The following is a 23114-nucleotide window of genomic DNA, read 5'->3' as shown; positions in this document are numbered from 1 at the left end:
AATAGATCATTATTTTTAGTTTAGTAAAGGATTGGCTACAGCATTGTCTTTGGTGAGATCTGGAGTATATTTTGACCTGGGGTAAGTGACTGGCTCTTTGGGGCTGGAAGTAACCTAATGTGTGGTGAATTTGGTTTTAATAACCTTTCATCATAAAGTCCAGTTTGTCTGTGTGGTAAAGAGAAGCTAGAGAGCATAAGGGGACTGTCTGTGACTCCATGGTAAATCTAATATAGTGATCCATGAGTATACTTTTGTTACTGGCTTGGCGAAATCTAATGATAGAATATACCACCCGTCTGGGGTGTCTGCCCTGGCTTCTAACAGTCTGACCTGAGTTTGACATTCTTAGCAGTGAGCCACTCCTGGCACCATGATATGTATATTTCACGCTCTCACACCAGAGCACTGAAAACCATGTTAATATTCCTCCAGTTTAATATAAAACATCACGTACCTCTGCAAGTTTGTATGGTAAAATAAGCTTCTCTCCCACCGTCACTGTCTTTCTGGTAACCAGGGCTTCAAACAGCATCTCTTCTTTTACCTAATAAAACAAAAATACTAGTGTTAATCAATAATTCTAGGAGAAAACAAAGGGCAGCTACTGAAAAACCAGTGTATGCTCCATGAGATGTTACAAGGCCAGTATAACTCTGTACATAGAGCTAGTATTAGAAAGTGGCACAACAGCATGTTTGAGAGCCCAATTTTCTACATTACATCTAGTAATTTCTAGTGCTTTTCCAGTGGTTCAACTTGTCAGTGTTTGTAGCCTGGATGGTTTCTCCCCCTCTCCCCCCCCCCCCCTTTTTTTTTGCAGTTTGTTTAGTAAAAAAACTCCACCACTTTCTAGTGTGAGCAGGATGGGTCACAATTACCGTACAAAGTAGCAAACTAGCACAGACACTTTAAAAGAGAGGCACTTAGTACAATGCACTGGATTTGACAAGCTCCCATCGAGATAGCATGAATGCTACATACAGAGAGAAAGTAATGACTGAAAATGCCTGCTACTCTACAGACTGAATAAACATCTGAACATAAGCAATTTTTGGTGGGGGATGGGGGAGAGAAGGCTTGGAAGAAGAAGGGGAAACAGGGAGATCCTTTTCAACTGCAAAAGAACAGCCGCTACTCACAGAAGGAGCATATTTTTTACAAGGTGACAATCATTCTGCCAATCAGCAACGTTAGAAACTGGTTTGAAATACAATTAGATATATAAACCAGACACGATGGCAAATGAGTGATTACCGCCAATGAAGAACTGCAACTGCCAGCATGGACACAGCCCTATAGTGGGCTCTCAGGGTTCCAGGAGTCATATCCCTACCACAGTCTTACTATACTCCTCTATACTTACATCATATGAACTGTTAGGGGAAAGGGCCACATTCTGCAAGATTAAAGTCCCTTTTGCATTAATATTCTCTGAAGGCATTTCATTCAGGGTGGATAAAAATCAATGATTAAAAAAAAAATCAGATTTTTTTTATTAAATTGGATTTTTTTGATAAAATGCTTTTTGATAGTTTTAATTAAGATAGATTATAGCTCAAAGATAGCTCATCATGGAATAGGGATTATAAATTCTAATTCTATAGTATAAGAAAATTTTTGCAAATGAGTTCCAATAGTTCATGGATTAGGAACCCAATCTTATGGGGTTCCAGGGGCTTCTGTATAGGTTAATCTTTCTAGCTACCCAATGGGACTCAGTGCTCAGTCTAGAACGGGGTGGGCAAACTTTTGGTCCTGAGGCCCGCATCAAGTTTCGTAAATTGTATGGAGAGCCGGTTAGGGGAGGGGGTCATGGCCCGGCCCCCACCTCCTATCTGCCCCCCCCGGTCTAGAAGATACCATCAGAGATGTTTAGTTTTGCAGTTCTCAAACTGTGGATTTGTGTCTCTAGAGATAACATGCTTGTTAACAGCAAAAATGTTTTTAAATAAATAAATAAATATATAGAGATGAGAAATAACAGACCTCAACCCTATTGTCCCTCTGCAAATTTGTGTACACAGAGTCAATCCCTTACCTCTCTCTAAAAGTGCAAAGTTTCAAAAAGTTCAATGAATAGAAGATTGTTGGGGACAGAATAGATCTGAACAAGGAGAAGAAGTCTGGAGATAAATGTGAGAAGGAAGGGACAGGCAGTAGAAACAAAAGTGAAACTGTTTGAGCAGCATATTCCAGAAGTCTTGAGGTCTTTGAGTGTAGCCTTCATTGATTTGAGATCTACCATACCATTCTCTCACTAGAAGGGAAAACCTATAATGGCAGTAGGTCGTAAAAGAGACCCAGTTTGGGTCTCCTCTATCTCATCTATCTCTGAGTTGTGAAGAATATGTATTAAGGTTATAACAACCAACAACAACGCGCTTTTATGTAGAAATCCATGATTAAATTGAGTCTTCCTGACTAGTGATTTCAATCAAATCCACCCTGATTTCATTCTATTTGGGTACAGTCCACCTCCCCCTACGATAGCACCTGTATAAAATTCCATTTGTATCCTGTTATAACAACAATCCCTCAGGCTACTAGAATAAAATGAAAAATAAAAAATAGGCATGAAAAATAGTCAACCATTTTCTCATGGCCATAATCTCATTCCAATGTCAGATAAGAAACAAGAACTGTTTCATGTGGATTTCACTCGTGAGAGCATTTGAACCCGGATTCATATTCACAGGTCAATATTAACATGGTCTGTTTTGAACAGCTGAATATTTTACCAGCACTGTTCAAGTTGTTATCATACCTGATTTGTTGTTCAGGTATATTATGTACACTGCACCTGCGCAAAACACCCATAATGAAAATTGGAAGTCCAAGTTCTACGGCTGGGAAGCTTTCAGCAATATCTGAATGAGTTTCAACTGAGCCCAGGTCAAATTTTGAGTGTTCCTAGGCAAAATTATGGTTTTAGGTGGAAACTATGCAGACTTTGATGGTTTAAGTCGAATTTTGTTTTGAGTTATTGGGTTTGTTTAACCCAAAAATCAGTATTGTGAAAGCATGAAAACAAAACACTGAGCTTTATACAGCTCTTAGTTATGGCACAGTCCAGTGCAAATCATCATTATTCCTTTGTAACACATCCACAATCCATATTATTTGAACACTCATTCTCCCATCAGGAACCCCATCAGCATGGAACTTCATTTGTTTTTTGAAGCCATCCATTTTTAAATGTACATGTCACCTCAGGATGGGATGCAGAGATAAAGTTTCTTGGCATCTTAAATGACTGCTTCTTGGAGCAGCTGGTCCTGGAACCCACCAGAGGAGAGGCACTTCTTGATTTAGTCTTAAGTGGAGCACAGGATCTGGTCCAAGAGGTGAATATAGCTGGACCACTTCGTAATAGTGACCATAATATAATTAAATTTAATATCCTTTCACTTTTACAGCATGATTCACTCTGAGCTTGGAAATGGAGAGATGAGAAGTGCTGTAAGTGCTACTATTATTAAGATAAATGCTTAGTAACAAACAGCAAATAGCAGGCAATATCATTCTTCATAAAAGCCACAGGAAGAGTATAATTAAAAATCATGCCTACATGTCCATAACAGCACATATGATGCAAAATGGATGCAGTATACATTAAAAATATAATATGACCTTTCCTGAAAAGTCAGATTTATTTTCTTAACTTGTAGTTAAGGCAGTCACACCAAAGATATTTAGATTATTATTCATTTATTTGTATCACCATAGCACATATGAGGCCTAGTCATGGACCAGACCCCCATACAGCTAGGCGCTGTACAAACACAGAACAAAAAGATGGTTCCTGGCCCCAAATGCTCAGAGTAAGTCCAATTATTTTTCCCCTCTATACCCCTCTAAGAGATAGGCAATTTCAATGATTTATTATTTCATCAGAAAATACAATTTCAGCTGCTCAAAGATTTTTATGCTGAAGTAAAGGAATTTCAAGTAATGAGACTAGCTACTGTGATAAGACTATGCTAATGACATCTACTGTACTGTGATTATGGCATGTTATTTTCATACCAGCTATAAATTTATGATTTACTGAACAGTTTGGCAGCTTATTTAAAATTATTGCTTTGGTACAGTCAGACCTGATTAATCTGAATATTTTTATAAATGCCATTTTGACCCAGATTAAGCAAAACTGATTAATCCTTTGGAATTTGGGACTTCCTCAAAAGAAAGTGCTTTAAATCTTTATCAGCAGTAAAGAACCCATGCACGAGTCAACACTGCATCAATTCTCAAGCCACTTATCAAATTCCTGGTTCCACAAACGACATACACCACTCTGACGACTGAAAAATATACTCTGTCATTTAATTAAAAATAAATAAATTAAGACATAATATGGGAGTTGCACATTAGCACATTAACTGAGGACAAGTTTCTGATGTGAAGTTTGGATGTCCCTAATCTGTTAGGAGGAGCCACTAAGAATATGACACTTCTATCAGTTCTGGCCACAGTGGCAGGATTTCAAAGAGGTATGGCATTTGTGGATAAGCATTAGCACATGGTGCTGGATAGCCGCTGGAACACCATCTGAGCATCCTGCTGTATTAAAATCAGTCTCAAATGCAAAATAAGTGGGGGTCCCAGACACAGACTCCACACGAAGTATCCAAAAAGCCATGCAATCTGAAAGATTACCACTAATCCTCTGTGTATGAACACATAGCTTGTGAACCCAAAGAATTCCTGAAAGCCCTGAAATAATGGGGCAATTTTGAACACAGTTTTACTTTTATTTGGGAACATTTGGCTTCCACGGCTTTGTTCCTACCCCTAAAGAGGCCACTCCTTACAAAAGCGGTGGGCAAACTACAGCCCGTGGGCCGCATTCGATCCATCAGGGCTTTGGATCCGGCCCACGGGATTGCCACCCCCCGTGGCGCCGCAGGCCCCGCGCCGCTCCCAGAAGCGGCCAGCACCATGTCTCTGCAGCCCTGGTGGATAGGGAATCACGGCCAATGGGAGCTTCAGGGGAGGTACCCGCAGGTGAGGGCAGCACGCGGCGCCTTCTGCCCCCTCCTCCCCCAGGGGCTACAGGGACGCAGTACCGGCCGCTTCCAGGAGCAGCACGGGGCCAGGGCAGGTAGGGAGCCTGCCTTAGCCCTGCTGCGCGCTGCTGCCACCCCGGAGCCGCTCAAGGTAAGCGGCGCCAGGCCGGAGCCCGCACCCCAAACCCCTCCTGCACCCCGCACCCCAAACCCCTGGCCTGAGCCCCCTGCCGCACCCCTCCTGCACCCCAACCCTCTGCCCTATGCCCCCTGCCACACCCCGCACCCCTCCTTCACCCCAGCCCCCTGCCCTGAGCCCCCTCCTGAACTCCACACCCCTCCTGCACCCCAACCTCCTGCCCTGAGCCTCCTGCCGCACCAAAACCCAAACCCTCTGCCCTGAGCCCCCTGCTGTACCCCTCCTGCACCTCAACCTCCTGCCCTGAGCCCCCAACCGCACTCCGCACCCCTCTCTGCACCCCTGCCCTGAGCCCCCTCCTGCACTTCGCACCCCTCCTGAACACCAACCCCCTTCCCTCATCCCCCTCATATACCCTGCACCCCTCCTCCGTCCCAACCCCTTGCCCTGAGCCCCTTCCTGCACACCGCACCCCCTCGCACTTCCTCCCGAACCTCAATCCCCTGCCCCAGCCCTACATTCATGGCCCTGCCTGCAATTTCCCCACCCAGATGTGGCCCTCGGGCCAAAAAGTTTGCCCACCCCTGCCTTACAAGCACCCCACTGGTCAACTAATGCATTTTTATGTGGATGACTGACCAACCAAATTAGCACTTTTTAAAGAATCTGTGAAGAGCAAGAAATAGTAAGTCATCTCTGTGCAACTCCCAGCAACCAGCATATGGTGCCTGAGTAATGAAAAGGCAAATGCCAACACCAAGGAATTAATGTCATTGCCCCCATCTGATCACTAGAGACAGACTACAGTTGTTATGGTCTTGTTTTGCAATTCTAAAAATAAAATTATTCTGGTTGTTCAGAAACTAATAAGCAGTTTCTCATAGTTCGTTTCCGTTCCCCAAAGCTAAGCAAAAAAGCAAGCAATTTAGTTTAGAAAGTCAATATGATTGACAATTTTCTTTAGGTACCGGAGGAAGTCTGACTTTCTGAATCAACATTATGCATCTCTTCACGTCCAAGTTCCTGTGCAGTTCCAAGTTCCTGCCTCAGCAAATGCAGAGCAATCGTACAGGGTCATTTGCTGACTCAGCCAGACAGCCAAAAACAAAATACATACATGTTTTCAGCCGTTCACAACTGCAGAACAGTCAATTAACCTCCAGGAATTGTAAGCAAACAGAAAGGCTTGGAACAAAAGGAGGTTTCAGGCTGTCATTATCCCACATTAAATAGCAAACATGCGGCAGTAGGAACAATGCAGGTCTCAGTTACAATCAGCTGGTACCCTGTCTTTCTGATTACCAAGGCAACAGGCACTAGAATACTGGATGGCGTTACTAAAGACATTCAACTATGGAATTCCAGCTAGCTGCCCTTATAAAATATTGTGAATGTTTCCAAGTCCAAGACTACTCAATAAACTAAACAATTTTAACCCCTGTAAGATTGTGGTAGCTATAAGCATTCCCTTTCATTGTCCCATTTTTCTACTTCCTTCTATATTCTCCTTATGGCTTTCTTTTCAGATTATCCTGCTGTTTTTAAAACCAGATCAGTAGAGGTGCTAGATTGATTTCAAATCTGAGTCCCCTCCATGACAGCCACAGTTACTGAGCTGCTCTTTTCATGTAAGAAATATACTTAGTGAGGGGTAAGAAATTCAGCCCTGAAGTAAGCAGGTGCAATTCCCATTGTTCCCCAGCCCTTTGCCCCACAAATACTGCAGAGCAGAGTTTGCCCCAAAGATATCAGAGATAATAAATCTATCTAACACTAGACATGACAGGAAATACATACACAGGATCAGGTCCAAGAGGTGAATATAGCTGGACCGCTTGGTAACAGTGACCATAATACAATTAAACTTAACATCCCTGTGGCAGGGAAAACACCACAGTGGCCCAACACTGTAGCATTTAATTTCTGAAAGGGGAACTACACAAAAATGTTAGTTAAACAGAAATTAAAAGGTACGGCACCAAAAGTAAAATCCCTGCAAGCTGCATGGAAACTTTTTAAAGACACCATAATAGAGGCTCAACTTAAATGTATACCCCACATTAAAAAACATAGTAAGAGAACCAAAGAAGAGCCACCCTGGCTAAACAACAAAGTAAAAGAAGCAGTGAGAGGCAAAAAGACATCCTTTAAAAAGTGGAAGTTAAATACTAGTGAGGGAAATAGAAAGGAGCCTAAACTCTGGCAAATGATGTGTAAAAATATAATTAGGAAGGCCAAAAAAAGAATTTGAAGAACAGCTAGCCAAAGACTCAAAAAGTAATAGCAAAAAAATTTTAAGTACATCGGAGGCAGGAAGCCTGCTAAACAGCCAGTGGGGCCACTGGACTATCGAGATGCTAAAGGAGCACTCAAAGATGATAAGGCCATTGCAGAGAAACTAAATGAATTCTTTGCATCAGTTGTCACAGCTGAGGATGTGAGGGAGATTCCCAAACCTGAGCCATTCTTTTTAGGTGACAAATCTGAGGAAATGTCCCAGATTGAGATGTCATTAGAAGAGGTTCTGGAACAAACTGATAAACTAAGCAGTAGTAAGTCACCAGGACCAGATGGTATTCACCCAAGAGTTCTGAAGGAACTCAAATGTGAAATTGCAGGACTACTAACTGTAGTCTGTAACCTATCGTTTAAATCAGCTTCTGTACAAAATGACTAGAGGACAGCTAATGTGACGCCAGGGCCGGTGCTACCATTAAGACAAACTAGGGGGTTGCCTAGGGCGCCAAGATTTGGGGGCGCCAAAAAGCGGTGCCCCCAATTTTTTTTTTTACAGCGTTCCTCCCCGAGCGCGTGGTCGCCGCTCCACTTCTCCCGCCTCCCAGGCTTGCAGTGCCAATCAGCTGTTTGCCGCCGCAAGCCTGGGAGGAGAATTAGAGCGGGGGCGGCATGCTCAGGGAGGAGGCGGAGCAGAGGTCAGCTGGGGTGGGGAGGTGCCGCACGGCTTCCCGGGCCGGGGGGGTGGGGAGCTGCTGCAGGGGTGCCTCAGGGCGGTGGTGGGGGAGCTGCCGCAGGGCTTCCCACCCCAGCTCACCTCTACTACGCCCCCTCTCCGAGCACGCCGTCGCTGCTCCACTTCTCCTGCCTCCCAGGCTTGCAGCGCCAATCAGCTGTTTGGCGCCGCAAGTCTGGGAGGAGAATTAGAGCGGGGGCGGCGTGCTCGGGGAGGAGGCGGAGCAGAGGTGAGCTGGGGTGGGGAGGTGCCCCACGGCTCCCCAGGTGGGGGAGCTGCCACGGTGGGGCACCTCAGGGCAGAGGGGGTGGAGCTGCGCGGGGGAGGGATCTGCCGCAGGGCTGGGGGGGGGGGGGGCGCAAGGTGGAAGTTTCGCCTAGGGCGCGAAACTTCCTTGCACCAGCCCTGTGTGACGCCAATTTTTAAAAAGGGCTCGAGAGGTGACCCCCCACAATTACAGGCCAGTAAGTCTGACGTCAGTACCGGGCAAACTGGTTGAAACTATAGTAAAGAACAAAAATTGTCAGACACATAGATGAACATAATTTGTAGGGGAAGAGTCAACATGGTTTTTGTAAAGGGAAATCATGCCTCACCAATCTACTAGAATTCTTTGAGGGGGTCAACAAGCACATGGACAAGGGGGATCCAGTGGGTATAGTGTATTTAGATTTTCAGAAAGCCTTTGACAAGGTCCCTCACCAAAGGCTCTTAAGCAAAGTAAGCAGTCATGGGATAAGAGGGAAGGTTCTCTCATGGATTTGTAACTGGTTAAAAGATAGAAAACAAAGGGTAGGAATAAACGGTCAGTTTTCAGAATGGAGAGAGGTAAATAGTGGTGTCCCCCAGGGGTCTGTACTGGGCCCAGTCCTATTTAACATATTCATAAATGATCTGGAAAAAGGGGTAAACGGTGAGGTGGCAAAATTTGCAGATGATACAAAGCTACTCAAGATAGTTATGTCCCAGGCAGACTGCGAAGAGCTACAAAAGGATCTCTCAAAACTGAGTGACTGGGCAACAAATTGGCAGATGAAATTCAATGTTGATAAATGCAAAGTAATGCACATTGGAAAACATAATCCCAACTATATGTATAAAATGATGGGGTCTAAATTGGCTGTTACTACTCAAGAAAGAGATCTTGGAGTCACTGTGGATAGTTCTCTGAAAACATCCACTCAATGTGCAGTGGCAGTCAAAAAAGCAAACAGAATGTTGGAAATCATTAAGAAAGGGATAGATAATAAGAAAGAAAATATCATATTGCCTCTATATAAATCCATCGCACGCCTACATAGAATCATAGAATGTCCCTTCCAACCCTGATCTCAGGAGGTCATGTAGTCCAATCCCCTGCTCAAAGCAGGACCAATCCCCAACTAAATCATCCCAGCCAGAGCTTTGTCAAGCATGACTTTAAAAACCTCTAAGGAAGGAAATTCCACCACCTCCCTAGGTAACCCATTCCAGTGCTTCACAACCCTCCTAGTGAAAAAGTTTTTCCTAATATCCAACCTAAACCTCCTCCACTGCAACTTGAGACCATTACTCCTTGTTCTGTCATCTGGTACCACTGAGAACAGTCTAGATCAGGGGTGGGCAAACTTTTTGGCCCGAGGGCCACATCGGGGTGCGCAACTGTATGGAGGGCTGGGTAGGGAAGGCTGTGCCTCCCCAAACAGCCTGGCCCCTGCCCCCTATCCGCCCCCTCCCACTTCCCACCCCCTGACTGCCCCCCACAGAACCCCAACCCATCCAACCCCCCGCTCCTTGTCCCCTAACCGCCCCCTCCCACATAAGGTGATCACACATAAATAATACTGCATTGATTAAAAAGGTCATTGAGACTTCCACCCCAAATGAGCAACATGAATGCTGGGGACCTTGCCAGTATCACCCATGCTTTTGTGACATTAAGATAAGACTACTGCAACGTGCTCTTGAATACCGTGTACAGATGTGGTCACCCCATCTCAAAAAAGATATATTGGAATTGGAAAAGGCAACAAAAATTATTACGGATATGGAATGGCTGCCATATGAGGAGAGATTAATAAGACTGGGACTTTTCAGGTTGGAAAAGAGACGACTAAGGGGGGATCTGATAGATGCCTATAAAATCATGACTGGTGTGGAGAAAGTAAATAAGGAAGTGTTATTTACTCCTTCTCATAACACAAGAATGAGGGGCCACCAAATGAAATTAATAGGCAGCAGGTTTAAAACAAACAAAAGAAAGTAATTTTTTCACACAACACACAGTTAACCTGTGGAACTCCTTGCCAGAGAATGTTGTGAAGGCCAAGACTATAACAGGATTCCAAAAAGAGCTAAATAAATTCATGGAGGATAGGTCCATCAATGGCTATTAGCCAGGATGGGCAGGGATGATGTCCCTAGCCTCTGTTCGCCAGAAGCTGGGGATGGGCGACAGGGGATGGATGACTTGATGATTACCTGATCTGTTCATTCCTTCTGGGGCATCTGGCTTTGGCCACTGTTGTAAGATAGGATACTGGGCTAGATGGACCTATGGTCTGACTCAGTATGGTTGTTCTTACATAGTCAATATGCTGGCTTTGATTTTTTTTTTTTGGTTGTAGACATACCTTCTGGTAGAAATAGTTAGTCTGTGGTGTCTCCTAAAGATGAACTCCAAATAAGCTGAGGGCACCTGGCACATGTGTTTATCTAGGATTTACAGAGCACATATCCTATCCTCCAGCTGGCATTCAATAAATTTAAAATACAGATGAAATAACAAGTAGATAAACTGCTCAGACCCTCAGAACTCCCAGGTTTCAAAAGCATAGGGAAAGAGGCGGGCTCCATAGCATGCTCAGAATGTAAGCTGTCTCAAAACAGAGCAAGAGTGTGTATACCAAAGTTGAGGATCCTCCACAAAGAATGCCCAACCAGGATCTCCCTGCTGTTTAAACTCGGGGCAGAGGCAGGCCTTCAGCTTCAGTGCTTCCCCAATCACAAGTTTAGCAGGGTCCAATAGGAAGAGAGAGAGAGGGTGAGATTCTCTGCTGCATCTCTAAGATCACAAGCACAGAACTCACAGCCCATAGGGATGGAGGCTTGTGTTGCTGGCAAACCAGGTGTCAGCTCTTGCCAAGGCTTTAGGCTTCAAAAGGGGGAACTATACAAAAATGAGGGGGTTAGTTAGACAAAAGTTAAAAGGTTCAGTGACTAAAGTGAAATCCCTGCAAGTTGCGTGGGCCCTTTTTAAAGACACCATAATAGAGGCTCAACTTCAATGTATACCCCAAATTAAGAAAAACAGTAAAAGAACTAAAAAAGAGCCACCGTGGCTTAACAACCATGTAAAAGAAGCAGTGAGAGATAAAAAGACTTCCTTTAAAAAGTGGAAGTCAAATCCTAGTGAGGCAAATAGAAAGGAGCACAAACACTGCCAACTTAAGTGCAAGAGTGTAATAAGAAAAGCCAAAGAGGAGTTTGAAGAACGGCTAGCCAAAAACTCCAAAGGTAATAACAAAATGTTTTTTAAGTACATCAGAAGCAGGAAGCCTGCTAAACAACCAGTGGGGCCCCTTGACGATGAAAATACAAAAGGAGCGCTTAAAGATGATAAAGTCATTGCGGAGAAACTAAATGGATTCTTTGCTTCAGTCTTCACGGCTGAGGATGTTAGGGAGATTCCCAAACCTGAGCTGGCTTTTGTAGGTGACAAATCTGAGGAACTGTCACAGATTGAAGTATCACTAGAGGAGGTTTTGGAATTAATTGATAAACTCAACATTAACAAGTCACCGGGACCAGATGGCATTCACCCAAGAGTTCTGAAAGAACTCAAATGTGAAGTTGCGGAACTATTAACTAAGGTTTGTAACCTGTCCTTTAAATCGGCTTCGGTACCCAATGACTGGAAGTTAGCTAATGTAACGCCAATATTTAAAAAGGGCTCTAGGGGTGATCCCGGCAATTACAGACCGGTAAGTCTAACGTCGGTACCGGGCAAATTAGTTGAAACAATAGTAAAGAACAAAACTGTCAGACACATAGAAAAACATAAACTCTTGAGCAATAGTCAACATGGTTTCTGTAAAGGGAAATCGTGTCTTACTAATCTATTAGAGTTCTTTGAAGGGGTCAACAAACATGTGGACAAGGGGGATCCGGTGGACATAGTGTACTTAGATTTCCAGAAAGCCTTTGACAAGGTCCCTCACCAAAGGCTCTTACGTAAATTAAGCTGTCATGGGATAAAAGGGAAGGTCCTTTCATGGATTGAGAACTGGTTAAAGGACAGGGAACAAAGGGTAGGAATTAATGGTAAATTCTCAGAATGGAGAGGGGTAACTAGTGGTGTTCCCCAAGGGTCAGTCCTAGGACCTATCCTATTCAATTTATTCATAAATGATCTGGAGAAAGGGGTAAACAGTGAGGTGGCAAAGTTTGCAGATGATACTAAACTACTCAAGATAGTTAAGACCAAAGCAGATTGTGAAGAACTTCAAAAAGATCTCACAAAACTAAGTGATTGGGCAGCAAAATGGCAAATGAAATTTAATGTGGATAAATGTAAAGTAATGCACATTGGAAAAAATAACCCCAACTATACATACAACATGATGGGGGCTAATTTAGCTACAACGAGTCAGGAAAAAGATCTTGGCGTCATCGTGGATAGTTCTCTAAAGATGTCCACGCAGTGTGCAGAGGCGGTCAAAAAAGCAAACAGGATGTTAGGAATCATTAAAAAGGGAATAGAGAATAAGACTGAGAATATATTATTGCCCTTATATAAATCCATGGTACGCCCACATCTCGAATACTGTGTACAGATGTGGTCTCCTCACCTCAAAAAAGATATTCTAGCACTAGAAAAGGTTCAGAAAAGAGCAACTAAAATGATTAAGGGTTTAGAGAGGGTCCCATATGAGGAAAGATTAAAGAGGCTAGGACTCTTCAGTTTGGAAAAGAGAAGACTAAGGGGGGACATGATAGAGGTATATAAAATCATGAGTGATGTTGAGAAAGTGGATAAGGAAAAGTTATTTACTTATTCCCATAATACAAGAACTAGGGGTCACCAAAAGAAATTAATAGGCAGCAGGTTTAAAACAAATAAAAGGAAGTTCTTCTTCACGCAGCGCACAGTCAACTTGTGGAACTCCTTACCTGAGGAGGTTGTGAAGGCTAGGACTATAACAATGTTTAAAAAGGGACTGGATAAATTCATGGTGGCTAAGTCCATAAATGGCTATTAGCCAGGATGGGTAAGAATGGTGTCCCTAGCCTCTGTTCGTCAGAGGATGGAGATGGATGGCAGGAGAGAGATCACTTGATCATTGCCTGTTAGGTTCACTCCCTCTGGGGCACCTGGCATTTGCCACTGTCGGTAGACAGATACTGGGCTAGATGGACCTTTGGTCTGACCCAGTACGGCCTTTCTTATGTTCTTATGTTCAGCCAAGGACTGACAAATTCATTCCTGGAAACCAGTCTGTTTCACCTTTGTGCTACTATGGTTAAGATGGGTACTGAACTTAGACTTCATGAAATGCTTGTATGTTGCTGCACGCATTAATCTCACTTATAATATCACCATATGCTATAAGGTAATATTTAAGTTTTTGCTTTATAAGAGTAAAAAATGTTTGCTTTGCAACTGTGAACCCATGGTCAACCAGATACTCACCTAATAGGCAGCCCATGCAGATCAATGAGCACTAGTATAATATGCTTTATGTGGTACCTCTGCTTAATAAGAGGCCAGACATATTGTATACCTGCCTCAGTTTCTGAATGATCTGAAGATATAGCCCAATATAGCTCCATTATAACAGCAGCATAATTTTGAGACAGCAAAGGTAAAGGACACTATAGCAAGATCTGCTCCCAAAATGGTGTACTAATATACAGAAAAAGCACTTTGGGCCACAGCTATGCTATCAAGACCCAGGAGCAGACCTAGATCTAATAAGACCTCTTAATTATGCATCTGTGTACCAAATGACAGATACACTCCCTCAATAAGGAGCACAGAGACCATCCTTGCAGATTCTTCCAGTTGCTTCCTCAGCCTACCAATATTACCTCAGTAACTGAACTTCAGCCAGTTAGCTCTCTTCTGTAGGACCCTTTCTTATTTGTTTGTAAAGTACCTAGTACTCTGGATGGTACATAAATAATGAAGTAAATATTAAAGTAATAACATGAGAGAAATTTAGACTGAAAAGAGAATTAAGGCATATACTCTTACAATTATCTATAATCTCTTTCCAGGATGGTACATGCACTTGTCTGTGGGAATAGTGACCCAATTCCTTATAAAATATGAAAAACCATTAAATGAGAAATGCAACGTCTAGCAGACTAACCATTCCCAATAGGGAACTTAGTTGAGGCCCAGGCTCTGAGTAATGTACTGAAAGACCTTTCATCTTCTGCCACATCACTGTACATTTAACTCAAGGCTTGTCCATACAAGCAACTTTCCTCAAAAGGATAGAGCTATAATCTTTACCGCTGAAATCTGTCACAAATGCATAGAGACAAGGCTCATTTTGGAACTCCAATTTAGTCCAGATTCCTAGCTACGAGTATGGGAATGTTGTTTGAGTTGCAGAACAGATAAAACTAGTAACAAGGTTATGGACAGTCATCAAGACTTATCAATGACTGGGTAACATGGGAGCTTGCCTCAGAAGCAAAGTGCATTGCTTTCAACCAATCATTGGTAGCAAATAAACAGTATTTGCTATACACAGAATCGGGAGGAAGAAAAAGACCACACAGACAAAACACCTTTCCTAAGCATTCCCAAACAGTTTGGGAAGGATCCCCGCTCTCTCAGGAAGAAAAGACTCCAAGAACATTTCTGCTATTTACTTTGCACAAAAAAGCCTGCAGTGGTCAGCTGAAAGAAATTCTTTGACAAAAGTGGCAAAGTGAAAACTACTGCAACTGCTGGGCAATGATGCAGAATGAAAACTGGTAATGAAAGTGGTTTAGAAAAAGAGGAAGGGGGACTCAAAGGTTTCAGAAGAGTAGATCCCTATTTGTTGCTGCTTTCTGAATGCAAGTGGATGAGGTAGATTAACCAGCCTATCAAGATTGATGGAGCTAAGGGGACAGAATAACCTGTTTCTTTAGTTTATGTATCACATGTCACACTTATACGTTGTGCTTATTTCCTTGTCTGTTTCCTGATGTTAAATCAAGGAAGTCATGAGCTGTTTTAAAAAAAGGGCAAAGCTTGCAAGGTTCCATGTCTTGTTTATAGGGACACAACTCCCAAAGAAAATGAAGTAATTGTTAAGAACATAAGAACATAAGAAAGGCCGTACTGGGTCAGACCAAAGGTCCATCTAGCCCAGTATCTGTCTACCGACAGTGGCAAATGCCAGGTGCCCCAGAGGGAGTGAACCTAACAGGCAATGATCAAGTGATCTCTCTCCTGCCATCCATCTCCATCCTCTGACGAACAGAGGCTAGGGACACCATTCTTACCCATCCTGGCTAATAGCCATTTATGGACTTAGCCACCATGAATTTATCCAGTCCCTTTTTAAACATTGTTATAGTCCTAGCCTTCACAACCTCCTCAGGTAAGGAGTTCCACAAGTTGACTGTGCGCTGCGTGAAGAAGAACTTCCTTTTATTTGTTTTAAACCTGCTGCCTATTAATTTCTTTTGGTGACCCCTAGTTCTTGTATTATGGGAATAAGTAAATAACTTTTCCTTATCCACTTTCTCAACATCACTCATGATTTTATATACCTCTATCATGTCCCCCCTTAGTCTTCTCTTTTCCAAACTGAAGAGTCCTAGCCTCTTTAATCTTTCCTCATATGGGACCCTCTCTAAACCCTTAATCATTTTAGTTGCTCTTTTCTGAACCTTTTCTAGTGCTAGAATATCTTTTTTGAGGTGAGGAGACCACATCTGTACACAGTATTCGAGATGTGGGCGTACCATGGATTTATATAAGGGCAATAATATATTCTCAGTCTTATTCTCTATTCCCTTTTTAATGATTCCTAACATCCTGTTTGCTTTTTTGACCGCCTCTGCACACTGCGTGGACATCTTTAGAGAACTATCCACGATGACGCCAAGATCTTTTTCCTGACTCGTTGTAGCTAAATTAGCCCCCATCATGTTGTATGTATAGTTGGGGTTATTTTTTCCAATGTGCATTACTTTACATTTATCCACATTAAATTTCATTTGCCATTTTGCTGCCCAATCACTTAGTTTTGTGAGATCTTTTTGAAGTTCTTCACAATCTGCTTTGGTCTTAACTATCTTGAGTAGTTTAGTATCATCTGCAAACTTTGCCACCTCACTGTTTACCCCTTTCTCCAGATCATTTATGAATAAATTGAATAGGATAGGTCCTAGGACTGACCCTTGGGGAACACCACTAGTTACCCCTCTCCATTCTGAGAATTTACCATTAATTCCTACCCTTTGTTCCCTGTCCTTTAACCAGTTCTCAATCCATGAAAGGATCTTCCCTTTTATCCCATGACAGCTTAATTTACGTAAGAGCCTTTGGTGAGGGACCTTGTCAAAGGCTTTCTGGAAATCTAAGTACACTATGTCCACCGGATCCCCCTTGTCCACATGTTTGTTGACCCCTTCAAAGAACTCTAATAGATTAGTAAGACACGATTTCCCTTTACAGAAACCATGTTGACTATTGCTCAAGAGTTTATGTTTTTCTATGTGTCTGACAGTTTTGTTCTTTACTATTGTTTCAACTAATTTGCCCGGTACCGACGTTAGACTTACCGGTCTGTAATTGCCGGGATCACCCCTAGAGCCCTTTTTAAATATTGGCGTTACATTAGCTAACTTCCAGTCATTGGGTACCGAAGCCGATTTAAAGGACAGGTTACAAACCTTAGTTAATAGTTCCGCAACTTCACATTTGAGTTCTTTCAGAACTCTTGGGTGAATGCCATCTGGTCCCGGTGACTTGTTAATGTTGAGTTTATCAATTAATTCCAAAACCTCCTCTAGTGATACTTCAATCTGTGACAGTTCCTCAGATTTGTCACCTACAAAAGCCAGCTCAGGTTTGGGAATCTCCCTAACATCCTCAGCCGTGAAGACTGAAGCAAAGAATCCATTTAGTTTCTCCGCAATGACTTTATCATCTTTAAGCGCTCCTTTTGTATTTTCATCGTCAAGGGGCCCCACTGGTTGTTTAGCAGGCTTCCTGCTTCTGATGTACTTAAAAAACATTTTGTTATTACCTTTGGAGTTTTTGGCTAGCCGTTCTTCAAACTCCTCTTTGGCTTTTCTTATTACACTCTTGCACTTAAGTTGGCAGTGTTTGTGCTCCTTTCTATTTGCCTCACTAGGATTTGACTTCCACTTTTTAAAGGAAGTCTTTTTATCTCTCACTGCTTCTTTTACATGGTTGTTAAGCCACGGTGGCTCTTTTTTAGTTCTTTTACTGTTTTTCTTAATTTGGGGTATACATTGAAGTTGAGCCTCTATTATGGTGTCTTTAAAAAGGGCCCACGCAACTTGCAGGGATTTCACTTTAGTCACTGAACCTTTTAACTTTTGTCTAACTAACCCCCTCATTTTTGTATAGTTCCCCCTTTTGAAATTAAAGGCCACAGTGTTGGGCAGTTGAGGTGTTCTTCCCACCACAGGGATGTTGAATGCTATTGTATTATGGTCACTATTTCCAAGCGGTCCCGCTACAGTTACCTCTTGGACCAGCTCCTGCACTCCACTCAGGATTAAATCTAGAGTCGCCTCTCCCCTTGTGGGTTCCCGTACTAGCTGCTCCATGAAGCAGTCATTTAAAGTATCGAGAAATTTTATCTCTGCATTTCGTCCTGAAGTGAAATGTTCCCAGTCAATATGGGGATAATTGAAATCCCCCACTATTATTGGGTTCTTAATTTTGATAGCCTCTCTAATTTCCCTTAGCATTTCATCATCACTATTACTGTCCTGGTCAGGTGGTCGATAATAGATCCCTAATGTTATATTTTTACTAGAGCATGAAATTTCTATCCATAGAGACTCTATGGAACCTGTGGATTCGCTTAAGATTTTTACTTCATTGTTTCATAAAATTAATGTCGATTTCAGGTCTTGCTGTCTGCCAGATGTAAGTTAAACTAACACTGAAGTGGTTGGGCAACTGGATTTCTAAAAAACAGTGAATTGTGACAGGCAACTCCTCCTTTGCTAAAAATGTCAACATAGCTAAATGAGGGAGGTGGCAATGTACAGACAGCCAGAGGGCTAGTCAGACTCCCAAGACAGCCTAAGATTGCTTCTCACGTAATGCAGGGCTGTTATGATCTAGCAACTGAAGAAAACTGAACTTGTATTAACTTGAGTGCTAGGCAATGTGGATCTCTCTGCCTCGCTTGTTTTAGCACCCTTCATTTTTGAAAACAGAAATACAACTTTTACCCTGATCTAATAATTGGGTGGTATTAACTAACAGAGCAATGAGGTCAATGCATGTCCCCCCTCTCCTCCCCAGTGAAATCAAATCATTCTTCGTGCCACACTTTATTCTCTAACAGTTCTAAGAATTTTGCAGTTGAATTTTCCTCTAGATAATTAGCTTTCACTGGGGGGAAAAAACCTCACAAAATTACTTTCAGTTAATTGATAACGTAAGAGGTGGGGCAGGAGGGTGTTTCCAGCTTGTGGTATCTGATACCAAAAAACATTTCACAGGCAAGGAAATTTCCCTTTCGCATCCACTAAAATGGACGAATGGAATCCAAGGGTATGTCTACACAGGGATAAAAAACCCACAGCTGGCCCAGGTCAGCCTCACAGGGCTCGGGTTCCAGGACTGAAAAATTGCTGTGTAGTCATTTGGACGTGGGTTGGAGCTTTAGCTCTAGGACCCTGTGAGGGTGGAGGGTTCCTGAGCCCAGGCTCTGGCCCAAGCCTGAATGCCTATACAGCAATTTTTAGCCTCGCAGCCCAAGACCCACAAGCCTGAATGAGCTGACCCAGGCCAGCCAGGGGTGCTTTTATCCCTGTGTAGACATACCCTAAGTAAGAGTGTCCATACTTGACTAATATTGAGAAGAGTTACTGTAGACCACTACACTTTGAAAATACCATATTTATGAAGCCTTTGCAGAGACAGACAGATCAAGTGTTTAGCGCAGCAAAATGGAATTAAATGACTTCCAAGATGCTGCTCAGCAGATTTTTCTGGTGGAGGTCAATTCTTTCTTTTCCAAGCAGGCATCAATAATATAGGCAATATGCAATGGGCTTGTATGTCAGAGTAAAACGCTTTTTGTACATACTAAATTTCACAAATACATTTACTATGTCAGTCAATAGGACACCTAGGCACTTAACCTCATACCATTCCTCTGTGTGAACTCACCATGACACAAACATGAATGCAGGCATCCTAAATATTTTTTCCCAAAATAAGATTTTAGCAGCTAAGTTAAGTAACCTCTCTTTCACATAAATTGTTTAGCTACAAACAAGGAAGGTACATCTCCTGGTTATTGTGATTTGCAGACAGCATCCTAGGAACAAATCCAAGAACAGTATGGAACACAGCTTTACCATAATGGGAAACAGAAAAAGAGATCTGCAAGAGTACAAGGAGTTCATTTGTTGCTAGTTTGTGCATTTCAATGGCCAAACCCAGGCACCTAACTAGCTGGAATGAGAGTTCATCAGGCGTAGAGAAAATGGTGTAATTGGGACCCTTACACCCATTTCCATGAAGGACAACACTGCCGTGTGTGCCTTCAAGGACTTTTTTTAAGGTGAGTCTCTATCTATGGAAAGAAGTCAAAGGAAGGGCTGGGTAAAAGACTAGCTATAAGAAACTTATTCTTGAGTAGCGGGCCAGAGATCCACCTGCCCAGATTTCAGTTGGAGAAGATGGGTCCATAAGATCCTTGGACCCCCATTGATGGATTTGTCCATCAATGAGGAGGGTCTGTATAGCAATGAGGACTGCCATAGTTGACAGCAGAAGGCAACGACAGTCATGGTATTCCTACCCTCCTTTTTGATTTCTCTTTATTATCTTTCTCACATGCCTGTCCTGCAAGAGAGAGAATGGGGAATTCCTCTGGGAGAACTAAAGAGAGCTTTTCAGTGGAAAAATTCTTAGCATACATTTATCCATATACCTGGCTATAAGCTGCTGGAAGGGAACGCTCATCAGTATAAAATGGTGGATTCAGTAAGTATAATTTATTACACTGCTATTTTATAACTGAGTTGCTTTTATTTTCACAGGAAAAAATTGCTTCTGATTACCCAGGCCCAATATCACATAGGCTATGTGTATATTACATGCCCCTTTTGCCACAGTGAAAAGAAAAGCTGCGTCCACAGTGCAGCATGTAGCTACACATGTCAGTGAAAGGCTCATCATCACTGTGATGAGGAAAGGCTCTGACAGGGGAGAGGGCAGCCTCCCCGATCCAGACCCTATCTCCTCTGATTGAGTTTTTCCCTGTGGCAGGGAAGAGCTCCAGAAGCAGGGAGCTGCCACTTAACATTTATGTAGCACTTTTTACCCAAAGAGCAAAAAGCCCCTTACAAAAGGTAGGAAAATATATCTGCTTTTTACACTGGAAAAATAGTATCAGAAAAACAAATAGACTTGCTTATCTGCTCCCAAAAGATTTAGTTCAGCTATGAGTTCTGCTTAAGCAGTCCCCATCATGCTCAAACACACTTAACGTATTCTAAATTACACATGCAAATAAGAAAAACTGCTCTATTATTCCAAGTCCTAAATAATAGTGAGACCTTCTTCCTTGGCACACATAAGACAGATAGAAACGGGGGAGGGGGGGAGAGAGAGAGGGATCAGTGAGCTCACAATTGAGTATTTACAGGCTCTTCACCACAAACATTTTATTTTTAAAAAAGATCCTCTGGGTTTCCAGTGAAACCTGTTGTCACAGAAATTCTCCCTCCCTCTGTAATAGCTTCACTACTTTTACAGAATTCCACATCTGGTCAATCCATCAGGCAACATTGACCTCATCCTACAACACTGACTTTCAGTGAAGTTTAAACAAAGGCCAAGAAATATCTGCCAAGCCCCTCACATAATCCATACACTATGTCTATTATTTAAAAAAAAGTAACTGAAGTCTTGCTGTAAATGAAACGATCCACAGAGTCCAGGCAAAATCCTATGCAGCAGTTTACTTTTACAACAAATACTTAGTCTGAATGTTTTAACAAATCAAAAAAAAGTACCATATTTTGGAATGCATTGTCAATGTCTACGAATAATGAAGACCATCTCAGCACTTTATCACTCTTCATATTTCCTCACAGCTTTCAACACTAGCTTCCCTTTACAGCAACTTCCCCAGAGTTCTCTACAATTCAGTCCTGAACACAGCTCTGAATAATAAACCTCCCCACACAAATATCAGAACATTAGCACAAGCTTATGGATGAGAATTTAAATGTGAAAATAAAGACGTTCAAAATTATTATTTCTCCAGCAACCTAAACTCAGTGACTTTGCACATATGTAGATTTTTTTGAAGTACTACATAAACTGTTACATTTTTTCCATAATGTAGATTGCAAGAGCTATGGCTGTTGGGAAAACCATAGATTTAGATGGCTTGAATTTAATGAATTCACATTATTTTTCTTTGGATTTGTTTCCAAATTAAATAGAAAGGAAGAAAAAAAATGTTCTAAACAATAAAGTGTGCTGGTGCAACTTGGCTGCCACCGTACACTCAAACAACATCCCAGTGCAATCATTCAAATCAGTTTCATGGGCACCTAGAATACAATATACCCTAGACAATATTACATTTGTAGCCTGGGAAAGAAAAGAGAGGGGGACATCTCAAAAGACACAAATACAACAGGATGTCTCCCAATGCTACCTCAAAATTTGGAAAAAAGTCTTAATCCTTCTTCACCTTCAAGATAGCATTAGAAGGGGTCTAGCAGCCTCTCTCCTACCTCTACCCCTACTTCCCCACTGGCCATCTCTCAAATTTCACCTTCCCACAGGGTACAAAGAGGGTTACATATTCAAATAAAGTAGAGGAAATTCAGTGGGAGGAATTCTTGGCCATTGGACAGATACTCTAGAGAAGTAAAATTAAGATAAACCAGTCCATGGCAAATTCTTAAAAAGTAATTAGAAGACTACTGAAAAACAACTTTTCCCCTATATTCTCATCTCTCAGAAATGACCTAACAGAAGTTAGAATCCCCTGAAAGTAGGGGTTTCTAAAGGAGATGTTCTCGTAACAATACCTGTAGCACTGCTATATGGCTACTACAGTATAATACATTTCTCCCACAATCTTGTGGAAAGCTTTCCATACAGAACCATTCAAAAAAATATTCATTTGGACATGACATTACATTTCTAGTTCCATCTCTTATGTTGGCTTCATCAAACAATACAATGTCTCTTCATTATATATTCTTTGCTATTTTTAATTTGGGGCACTGCGAACCTCTTTAGGGCCCCAAAGGTACAGTAATTAAAGAAAGGCACATCCCATTCAACATGTAGGCAACCCAATTTTCCTCAAAAATTCTCTTAATGCACGTATATATAAAGACAATCTTCAAGGAGGCAAGCAAATCCGCCGGAAAGCGCAGGACCCACCAAGGCAGAGGAAGAACTTTGTCACAACTGGTGTTAGCAGTGGGATTTGATGCACAGCACGGCAGAAGAAGGAGGGTGTTAAAAAAAAAAAAAAAAAAAAAAAAGGGAGAGGGTTTATTTATTTTTTTCCCACCATCACAATGGATGACGTAGTGCGGGAACTGCATGAGACTTACCTTCGTTAAAGATGATATATTTAGGGAAATTAACAGGTTGACAGCACCTCTTCACACCACGTGATTGTCAATTTTAGAATAACTATATAATTTTACGGTTACAATTCATATCATCTGCTTTTGCCAGGACAAAAAACAGGAGCATTTTCTCAAAGAGAAACTATTCTTGGTACTGATTTATATATTAATAATAATA

The 23114-nt window shown here is 42.1% G+C and overlaps 1 protein-coding gene across 1 annotated transcript in view; it reads right to left on the bottom strand.

The window, feature by feature from the left end:
• MYO9A (myosin IXA) overlaps positions 1–23114 on the bottom strand; it is a 361511-nt gene that overhangs the window by 198661 nt on the left and 139736 nt on the right. Inside the window, exon 8 of the mRNA XM_065412857.1 lies at positions 458–547. Within this exon, the coding sequence (XP_065268929.1) occupies positions 458–547 (90 nt within the window). The remainder of the gene's footprint in view (positions 1–457; positions 548–23114) is intronic.

The sequence above is a fragment of the Emys orbicularis genome, chromosome 10, assembly GCF_028017835.1.
Source record: "Emys orbicularis isolate rEmyOrb1 chromosome 10, rEmyOrb1.hap1, whole genome shotgun sequence".
Lineage (NCBI taxonomy): Eukaryota > Metazoa > Chordata > Testudines > Emydidae > Emys > Emys orbicularis.
This window is presented reverse-complemented; position numbering and strand designations above follow the sequence as displayed.